The sequence below is a fragment of the Carya illinoinensis genome, chromosome 3 (genome assembly GCF_018687715.1).
Source record: "Carya illinoinensis cultivar Pawnee chromosome 3, C.illinoinensisPawnee_v1, whole genome shotgun sequence".
In the NCBI taxonomy this organism is placed as follows: domain Eukaryota; kingdom Viridiplantae; phylum Streptophyta; class Magnoliopsida; order Fagales; family Juglandaceae; genus Carya; species Carya illinoinensis.
Genome location: NC_056754.1, coordinates 54,882,236 through 54,893,525, shown reverse-complemented (window position 1 = coordinate 54,893,525; position 11,290 = coordinate 54,882,236). Strand labels below are relative to the sequence as shown.

Below are 11,290 nucleotides of genomic sequence, written 5' to 3'. Positions count from 1 at the left end.
ACTGTTGCTATGTCAGACATTTTGAAAATTCTTACATTATTTTGTTGTTGTATGTGGATGACATGCTGATTCCAGGGGCTAGTATTGATGAGATCAATAATCTGAAGAAGCAGATATCAGAGCACTTTGCAATGAAGGATTTGGGAGCTGCAAAACAAATTCTTGGTATGAGAATTGTCAGGGATAGAGTCAGAGGTACGTTGAGACTCTCACAGGCTGAGTATGTGAAAAAGGTACTCAGCAGGTTCAATATGGACAAGGCCAGACCAGTTGGCACACCCTTGGGAAGTCACTTCAGACTCAGCAAGAATCAGTCACCAGAGTCAGAGGAGGAACAAGATTACATGAGTAAGGTTCCTTATGCCTCAGCTATTGGTTCACTTATGTATGTTATGGTTTGCACAAGACCGGATATTGCACATGCAGTGGGAGTTGTGAGTAGATACATGAATAACCCGGGAAAGCAACATTGGGAAGCAGTGAAGTGGATTTTGAGGTACCTAAAGGGTTCCTCAGAAACCTGTTTGTGTTTCTCTGGAGAGAGCTTGGAGGTGCAGGGCTTTGTTGATGCTGATTTAGCTAGAGATATTGATAGCAGAAAGAGTACCACGGGCTTTGTTTATACACTTAGTGGTACTGCAGTGTCATGGGGTTCTAATCTATAGAAAACAGTTTCTTTGTCTACAACAGAAATTGAGTATATTGCAGTGTCAGAGGCTGCAAAGGAGATGGTATGGCTACAGGGCTTCTTGGAGGAGTTGGGTAAGAAGAATCAGAAAGGCACTCTCTACAGTGATAGTCAGAGTGCCATATTCCTTGCCAAGAATCCAGCATTTCATTCCAGGACCAAGCACATTCAGATTAGGTATCACTTCATACGATCATTGTTAGATGACGGACAGTTATTACTTGAAAAGATTTGTGGAAGCAAGAACCCTGCGGATATGTTGACTAAGGGTGTTACGCTTGAGAAACTAAAGTTGTGTGCAACTTCAGTTGGTCTTCTAGCATGAAGACAAGAGTAGTGAGTTGTAGAGGTGGAGGATATCATGTTTGAGGAAGACGGCGATGCAGCGAGTGTACCAGTCTCCAAGTGGGAGAATTGTTGAGTGCTGTGGAGTCTGGTCCACACCGCTCGAGCGGAGGCATTGGCCGCTCGAGCGAATTCAGACAGAGTCGAACACTCAATGTTAGCTCGACAGTGAGCTCGAGCAGGAAGCTTTCGCTCGAGCGAAGGCATTGGCCGCTCGAGCGAAGTCAGGCAGAGTCGAACGCTCGATGTCAGCTCGACAGTGAGCTCGAGCAGGTTGCGGAAGGGAAGTTCGCTCGACACGCCGCTCGAGCGAACATACATTTTTGTAGGGTTTCCGCCGTGTAACTATATATATGATGTTTTAATTCATATGGCTGTACGATTACTGTATGAGTGAACACTGTGGATGTACAGTGTTGAAGATCCATCTTGTAGTGTGATATTTCTCAATAATAAAATCCTCTGCAGCTCCCGTGGACGTAGGCAATTTGTCGAACCACGTACATCTTGTGTCGTGTGTGTGTTTTTCTCGTTCGATATTATTTTTCAATTCATTGTCATCGTTTTTCATAACACCTCATTCTTAGAAAATTATGTCGACCAGCGAAAAGCCCTATAACGAACTCCATCAACATCTGTTGCTTCTCTGGATAAAGTTTTGTTCAAATCACTCTCAGATTGAAACCGAATAAATGCATTAGGAGGCTTACTCATGGAAGAAACTACTGGAATACCAAACAATCCCCAACGGGAATGGATGAAGGCTCTGATGGCATCAAGAGAAGGACGTCTCTAGAGGAATTTGAGGACAAGAGAGAATCGGAATGGTTCTGCAGATTTTCTTATTTCATCCTTAGAGAACAAAAAATAAAGCTCCCCATCGACCACTTTCGGTGCCCTAAATGGCACATCAAAAGCTGGAATCGGTTGTGGAGCCGCTAAGGGACTTTATCAACACTAGTGTTTCCTTGATGAGATTTTCCTGCAAGGGGACCATGATTCTTCTTCCTCTTGAATTTGATTCACTATTAGTAGTGAATTACTCTTTAGAATTAGATCATGAATGCCCATATACAAACATAGTTGTAAGCCTCCAAACATTGCCAAAAGCTCAATCTGCCCTGGATCATTTACTTCCTATTCTTTCTAACTTGCAACCGTGAGCACGTTTCCATGTTCATTTTTAAGTATGGCACCCACCCCTGCTGTAAGTTGATCATGCAACACTGCGCCATCATCACTACCCCTTGTGGGGGTGGTTCCCAATAGCATAAGGATTAATTAAGCCTATTTGCCTTAAATCTCAACTCTTTGTGAATCTTCAATAACGAAAGAGCATGTTCAACTGCCTGATCTGGTGGAATATTCTTATTCTCATTACCATTTGAATATTCCTTCTCTACTAGAACCATGATGCCATCAGGAGAAATTTTTCTAACTCCTCTTTCCTACCTCTTTCTCTTACACATTGAGCTAACTCCACAAAAACTTTATTTATGCAATTATCATGTAAAAGGGGTAAATATTTCCTTCTACTTTCGTCTAAAGCAAGGCAAGAATAGAGGGTATGTTCAAGGTCCTCCACTTCCCCTCTGCAGAACTAGCACGTTTTATCCATGAGCACCTTCCTCTTCTGCAAATTGTTCTTTGTTAGCAATCTATTTTTGCAGGCTCTCCAAGCAAATACAATCTTGTGAGGAATCTGTAAGTACAAGAGGTCTTTCCATACTCGTCTCTACCTAGATGCATTAGAACAGTCCTTCCATTGTCTCCTTTCCAATCTCTCTAAAGAGTCTGTATGCACTTTTCACACTATATTTGCCATTCTTCTTAGGGGTCCATTAATAAGTTTATTTGCATGTTTACTAGGATTAAGACCAATAATCTTCAATACCTCTGCGTTAGCTTGTGGAGGCAGAAGGTTTCTAACTTTTCCTACATCCCATCATTTGCTATTGTTGTCAATAAGGTTATTAACTGTCCCTTCTCTGATCATCCCTCCTTCTTCACACAAGTTTTGATTAATACTTCTTATCCTAGGGATCCAATGGTCAGTCCAAATATTAATTGATTTCCTGTTTCCTACTCTCCACATGCATCATTTTTTAAGATTTTGCTTTACCACCCAGATGCCTCTCCATGCATAAGAGTGGTTTTGGCTTAGTTTGGATTCAAGAAAATTGACATGAGGGAAATATCCGGCTTTGTAGATTTTATGGAGGAGGGAAAACTCATCTTGCAGGACTCTCCAACCTTGCCAATTTGCTAACAAAGCTAAATTAAAAATTTTTAGATCTTTGAATCACATGATCCCTCCTAGTTTAGATTCACATATTCTCTGCCAACTTACCCAACCAATAGATCTTGTGTTCATTTTGCCTTTGTATCCACCAAAATTTTATCATTACGCTCTCTACATAAGTTGCTTGGTAGCTTAAAATAACTCATTGAGTAGGTAAGTATGGAGGGTGCCACAAGATCTAAACAACTTATCATTCATGAGTAGGTAGGCTGGGCCAAGTAGGGACATTTAACGTATTAAAAAATAAAAGTTAGGGGTATTTATTTACTTCTGAATATAATAATTAGCAATTGAATACTTTTTGGGCCAAACTGCACCATTTAGATTTTTCTGCCAAGGGATGTGTATGTATCATGTGAACATCGATGTTAAGCTTGTCTCTAAAGCTAGCTGTCGAGTCTGCACTGGTTATTCCTCTTCTTCTTCTTCTTCTTTTTTTTTTTTTTCCTTCTCCTTTTGAATCCTGATCGTTTAGCTCCGACAACACATTGACAAATTACCACTACTGAAGTGTATTCAGTGTTAGTGGGTGTCACCAACTGGTACGACGTTTATTGGAATTTGATGTTTAGTTTTTAAGCAAGGGCACAACAAACCAATATCAATATTGATATGGAGATGTAAGCGCGCAGCTAACTTTGTATTAGAATTGACCAAAAGTGAAATATAAATATAGTTTTTGATATTTAGAGAGAGCGTAAACTTTGGCATCTGATCCCTTTTAGCTGGAAAAATGGGCAACACTTGACACGAATATTCTTCCATTACACTGCATGCCATTGGTTTTGCTGGCCATGATATTAATATTCGTTGAATGTAAATAAAGCTAGAGACCAAATTGCAAAACCAAGATGATGATGCTAGTATTTATGATCAGGAATGCCAGCTGTCTTGAATTGCTGGGGACTTGTCTGCAAGTTTTTGGTCCTTGCCTGCAAGCGAGGGAAGCTAGCTATCAGCTTCCACCACTTTGACAAATTAAGGAAGGTCATTGTTTATTCAGGGTTGCCAATTAATTGCACTCCTTGTTTGAGGAGTTATATATAATCCTAATTAAAATCATGCAAATTCAAGGATCAGCATCAATTAATTAAAGCATCTTTAAACTGGGTCGTAAGTGTATGATATGTTACTCATGACCTATGAATATCACTAATAAAGGGATGAATTATATCATCATCTGCAATAGGAATCCATTAATGATAATACAGTACTGCTAAGACCTTCTTCTCTTTGCTCATCCCCTCTCTGAGCCTCTGACAATCCACATTCTTTAAGGTTTTATATATGCTGTCATCATGTTTATTAATTAGATCAGTACGTCATTCACTAGATATATATACATATATATATATATGCTATTTATGTAGCTAGCTGTATTTTTTGTAGAGATACGATCAACAAGCTAGTACCTGATCGATCAGTGTTCGGTTTCTACCAACCTTCCAGTTCCAGGAGTTAACTTGGTAAAAGTCTTATCCACATGCATGCACGTACGGTTCAGAAAGAGAGAAGTACTATATATTTGGCTCTGAAAAGACTGAAAGCGATATATATTTATACCCGTGATGAATAATGAGTTACTAAAGGGTAATTATCACCACCAGCTCAGCTATAATTTATAAACAACTTTAAATATAATAATATTTTTTTATTATATTCAAACGCATCATATTATTAATAAAGTCAAAATAAAATTTAAAATAATATAATTTTATTATGAAATTATATACAAGTTGTTAATAAAAAGTAAATTTATCATTTTCTATATATATATATATATATATTTATATATATGACTTCTTGCTTTTGGCGTACTGGTAACCTGACTCGATGGAGATAATAAATAAGTCGGTCCTGCATGCATGGAAACCTGGACAAGATAAAACAAGATAAAGGACTGACAACTATGCATGCATGGCTAGAGGTAGCAGCCTGGTTGAGGGGATTTGATCGAGTTTTGTCTATAGAACATGGTCATGAGGAAGTGAACCCTAGTACTTTTGTTGTTTCTGGAAGATGCAAAACATACCATAAAGTTTATTTATTTTGACCTGCCATGTCTAGTGATCAGTCTGACACTCTACTCAGTATGTAATTAGTGATGCAATCAAGTTTCTGTAGTTATATGTCATCAGAAATGGTATGCATGGGACCTTCATGTGAGTTATACCGGATGGGATAAGTAATAATTTGGAGGTAACAGAGAATTAATATAGTTTGAGGGTCGGACAAAAACTACTCAATGCATAGGAAGCAAGAACTTAAGAGCATGCTTTTACCCTAGAACTGCTCTCAATAATTCTTCAACTAGTTGAAAGTATTGAGCTCATTTATTCCTTCAAGTATTCTTATTTCCACAAGATGATTCCATGTGTACTAAACTACCTAGTGTAAAATTCCACTCTTCTTTTTATCTTTTCTAAACTGCATATCCCTTCCTGATTGGTCGACAAAATCATGTGAAGGAACAGATTCTCATTTGCAGACTAACTATAGAAATTAGTGAAAATGGGCCCTTGTGGTGGGATTGTGGCAAGGAAAATTGGTGGCCATCCCATGTGTTGTTTTACTGTTTCCCCCACTGAATGTCTCCATTTTTAAAGAGGTTGGAAACATCTAAATGAAACACATAGACAGAAGGACAGACTGCAGCTGTTAAATGGAGTCATATTGTGTACAAACTGAGTTTGATCATTTCAGGTTGTGGAAATGAAGGAAATAGAGGGGCCATTGAATTGAAAAGACTCAGATTTCTCAATCAGTTGCACGAAAATTCATGTGGGCTGTTTCTAGGCACTATTTTGAAATGCAAAGGCTAAAAAGCAGGGCCCTATGGCTGCATTAGTTCCACTTTGGGAGCCAATGGACAGTACTGTTTCTGGGCTTTATTTCTTGTACAAGATTTTCCATTTTATTCTCTCACGACCATGGGGAGCTTTCACCAATAAATTTCAGTACAACTCAGCACAAGCAAAACACAATTGCTAGGGTACATTACATGAGCCTTATCTGTGCCTATGTACTTGGTGATAAATACAGGCAGTATACGGAACCCCCAATGACAAAAATTTGCAATTGCTTTCTTCCAGATCATTCCATCAATAGCTTCGGATATTTATGCATTTTACGCACATGGCTTTTTTTTTTTTTTTTTTAGCATCTCTATCTTACACTTCGGTATCTGTAGTTAGGATAAGATAACTGAAGATTCAACAAAATCTCCTAATGTTTCATAAAGCAAACATAGTTTGGAGCAATTTTTCATATATACAACAAACACGTTAACCTCAAAACTTGTACCCTGTGTCAGAGCAGTGGTATCAGTCGACTAGAAAATATCTTAAATAATCTAAGTATTGTTGCCGCGCATAAAAAAAAAAACAAAACAAAATATTTTGATTGGGTTGACGGTGTGTTTGATCTGAAACCCAATAAGTCATCCTCTTTGGGTGTGATTGATCCAATTATAAGCGATATTTGTCTACTTGCTAGAATGCTCATGTAGATCAATAAGCTTTGTAATACTAGGGTATGGAGAATGGATATATAGTTGGGTTTTTCTTTCGCTTGATATCAAATTTACGTGTTTGACTTGTCATTCTTGGCTAGCTGTTGGGGATCCAAGGAATTTTGGAACTTCTGTTGACAGTAATGTTGTGAATATCATATCAGATGTCGTACCGGTTAAGACACTGAAATGAAATATTTCGATACAGATACCGTTTCGTGTACCATTTCGGGATAGTAGATATGTAAATAAATTATATATAAATATATATAAATTATATTTCAAAATAATAATCTATATATGAATAAATTATAAATGAATATATATGTATATATAAATTATAAATAGTCTATTATGAATTGGGGGTCAAAAAATAAAATTATAGCTTAAAAAAATGAAAAAAAAAAAGATAATGGCTGAAATACCGGCCGGTACGCAGACCGAAATACAGGCCGGTATTTCAACCAGTACGAAATAGGTACTATGGGTGTTCAACCGGGTTTCGGACCGGGTATTCGGATATACCCAGTCCGGAACCCGGATTCTAAATACCGGCGGGGTTTCGGCCCGGATACATCCGAGTTATGACCCGGTCTGAAATCCGGATTGATTCAGGTTTTTACAACCCGGAAATCCGGGTTCTGGATAAAACCCGAGATTTTTTTTTTTTTTTAATAACTGATTTCATCTTGTTATTAAATCCGGGCCGGGTTAAATCCGGCCCGCATGAACAGTCCTAACAAGTTCCATACCTGTACTGGCCTAGTGATCGGTACGGAATGTACCAGTTGTGATACGGTACGGTACCAAAAACTATGATTGACAAAATTAGCCCAGTTGGAACCTTTATTTATTTCGAATTCTCTTTGAATTTAAATTGTTACCTAATATTTGGCTATAAATTGTGCGGGCATGAAAAACCTTAATCCATGTGTCAAAACTTAATTCAATTCCACTTGATCTTGAAAGAATTAGAAATGAAAGAAAGGAATCTCAAAAAAAAAAAAAAAAAAAAAGGCTTAACTTGATTTTAGACATGTAATTTAGTTAGCTTAAGACCCAACACGGATGTGTGGTACTTATATCTTTTTCCGATCTAGTAGTGTCAAATTTTTAATTGAAAAGCCTCATTTTATGAAAACAATTTGCAATTGATTAGTATAAATACGTCGTTGGTCATCATGCCAGTAGAACACACTAAAGATCTCTGGTTTGAATAAATAGTTCACCTGTCTGTAAGTTTTGTCTAGCCATGGCTCCTGAGTACCATGTGCACCAGAGTTAGAATTGAGAAGAAACAAGAGAGTAGAACTAGTTCTTTTAACTAATCAAATATGAATAAAATCTTCAGTAACATGAGCATCACCATTTCAAGTTCTTCTCAGCTGTATGCAAGTTTTCAATTGTGCTTTACAGAGAAGATTAACTGCAACATTTTCATTCTTTGTAATAGATCCATGTGTATGGCAACAGAGACTTTGTAAAACCTAAATTATGCCAATGAGTTGGTCAACCTCAGGATAATAATTTTAAAGAGATAGTGATGTGGAGACATCTTGGAATGTGGCTATCCTCCAGAGAGAGAGAGAGGGTGTTGTTTGTTGTGGAGCTAGGTTCGATTGTGATGGGACCTACTCATCTGATGAAAGATGCTACTGGGCAAGTTGCCAATCTGAAACATTGAATCTGTGGACCTTTCCTTGATAAAGCTCTGATGGGTATGGGGAGAAATAATGTTAGGTGGCTCTGATGATATTCAAGAGCCAAATTACAGTAGGTCTCAAATGAGCATGATAAACCTCATCTCAAGACCTAGTTTCTTCCACATGTGAGACGGCCGGAAAAGTTCTTTAGTTAACATGATTAGTGGTTTCAACTTCATTGATATTGAAACAGAATGGGAAAAATTGACAATAATGACCATAGAAGGATTGGGAAAAATTGACAATAATGACCATAGAAGGATTTGGTATAGTGATTAACTAGTGGGGATTTAAGGCTTTCTTGAGCTGAATTCGTAATAAATAGATACAGAACCACATAGAAAACTTAAATAACAGAGGAAGAGAGCATTGAGTGGAGAGGAAATTCTTTGAAAGTTTAACTTCACCATTGGATACGGTACAAAAAAAGAAAACTGTATAAAACTCCAAAACAGTTAGAAAAAGCCTCATCATCCTTGGTCTACAAAATGCCCAAACATATGGAAAAATTGGGCCTTGGGAGAGGGCTCTGACTTTGTACCGTCTGTCTCTTTCTGTGTGTTTATACAATGTCAGTACTTTTTTACACTACAAGAATCTCAATAAACAGATGGATGGTTGACTTGGAAAATATATTTGTTGTATCTTAAAACTGGGAAATGCATCGTCTATGGCAAGCCGTGGTTCTCTTCTTTTGATTTGTTTCCATTTTCCAGACCTGGCCAATGTCTTGTGCTATTCTCATGGCATCTGAGGATGCACCAGACAGCCCTCTCCTTGCGAACCCAACTGCATAGAGCCCGGAATTTCCTTTCCACCCATTTGGGAATGGTGCCTTTGGAAAACCGTTCTTGGAGAAAAACTCATTTTCCTGTATACAACATGAACCAAAGCAAGATTAGCGCCTTTAAACAAACCAAATATCAATCACAAAGTGCTAAAAACAAAAACAATCAAAGAAGAAGCTTCCAAAACGTTCGTGAAAAAAAAAAATTGATAGATAATGGGACAAGTTCAAAATGGCCATAAATGCCTAACCATCAGTTCAGAGGCTGACATATTGCTCGGAGCATATTTATCATTTTTCCCCCTTTGTTAAAAAACCAACTGCCAAATCTGTCTTTTCGAAAACACCCCCGAAAAATGAAGAGAAACAGATGAAACAGAACATTTTCTCACCTGAAGCCAAGAAGGTACGTTGCTGCGGTAACCAGTAGCCAGAACAACTGAATCTATATCAAGCTTTTCACCATTGACGAGCTCGACTTGGCCCGGTAAAAACCTCTTGATTCCAGGAACAACCTTAATGTCACGTGATCTGACTTTCTCCAACGTGCCAATGTCCAGGACAGGGGTCTTCCCCGTAGTGTTCTTGTACGCCATTGGACCAACTGCCGGCCTTTTTAGCCCGTACTTTTCAATGTTTCCTAGCACCAACCAAGCCAAAATCAACAGCAGCTTGTCAACCAGCCAAAGGGGTAGCCATTTCATCATCAAAACCGCCAATTCAAATGTAGATTTTCCAAGAACTTCTCTTGGCAAGACATGGACCTGCATAGCCAAAACAGAACAAAACCCTCAAGACTCCAAACCCATTTGCACAATTTTATGGCAAGAGACGTTTTTTTCTTGGTTTTTCTATATGGATTACTTACCGAGCTACGGCAAACCAAAGATGGAGAGGCATTGTGGTTGCAAAGATCAAGGGAAACTTCCATGCCTGAATTGCCACACCCCACAACTAGTACTTTCTTTCCCTCGAACTTCTTGCCGGACTTGTACTCACAAACGTGCGTAACATCGCCACCGAACTCGACTAGTCCTTCAATATCAGGCATCACGCACTCGGCATTTTCGCCTGTGGCCACCACAAGCCACCGGCAAATGTATTCAACTTCAGTGCGCGTCGAAGCAGCACTTGTTGAAACGGTCTTGACGCGCCACAATCCGCTAGTCTCATCGTACCTGGCGGACTGAACGCACTCGTTGAATTGTGGGTTGATCTCGAAGTGCTTGGCATAGGATTCAAGATAGTCAATGAACTGTTTCTTTGTGGGGTATTCAGGGAAGTCTTCAGGGAAAGGAAGCTTAGGGAGTTGGCAAAATTGCTTTGGAAGGTGAAGCTTTAGCCTGTCATAGGAGCGCTTTTGCCACAAAGATGCTATACACTCGGCTCTTTCAAGGACTACAAAAGGCACTCCTTGTTCTCTAAGACAAGCAGCTGTGGCTAGCCCAGATGGACCGGCCCCGATTATAGCCGGACCGTTAACCCAAATGCACCGGCGAGAGAAGAAACTTTCGCGATCGGAAAGACGAAACAAGTTCTCCATGGTTGGGACAATTCTGGTTCTCACAATGTGGGATTAAGGCGGTTGTGTTGTTAGGTTGAATATAAAGAGTTCAAATAGAACACAATGCGAAAATATGGGAGATTGTGAGGATCAAGAGAGCGTTTGTTTTTTTTAGGAGGTTTGAAACTTAGGAGGGAGCTTTGCAATGTTAGAAAAGAGAATGCAGTGAGAGGTTTGCTTTGGTTTGGAACTGATTGGATTGGAGGGAGAGGAGGGGCTTTAAATAGTGAAAAATCTAGTTGAAAGCATAACTACACACTAATATGTGCATAAATTTAATGTGATTGATCAAAAAGTAAATTTTATTAAAAATAATATTAATTTAAATTTGAATATGAAAAAATCAGTATTAGTTCACAGATTAATACGCGACTTTACTTATACGTATAA

General features: G+C 38.6%; 1 protein-coding gene across 1 annotated transcript; it reads right to left on the bottom strand.

Annotated features, from left to right (window-relative positions):
• Nucleotides 1-8,918: 8,918 nt before the first annotated feature.
• LOC122305796 (probable indole-3-pyruvate monooxygenase YUCCA5) lies at nucleotides 8,919-11,078 on the bottom strand. Its single transcript, XM_043118344.1, has 3 exons — nucleotides 10,205-11,078; nucleotides 9,729-10,100; nucleotides 8,919-9,420 (listed from the first exon to the last, which is right to left on the bottom strand). Exons 1-3 carry the CDS (start codon nucleotides 10,877-10,879, stop codon nucleotides 9,196-9,198), a joined length of 1,272 nt encoding a protein of 423 aa, XP_042974278.1. The 5' UTR covers nucleotides 10,880-11,078; the 3' UTR covers nucleotides 8,919-9,195.
• Between the last annotated feature and the right edge of the window lie 212 nt (nucleotides 11,079-11,290).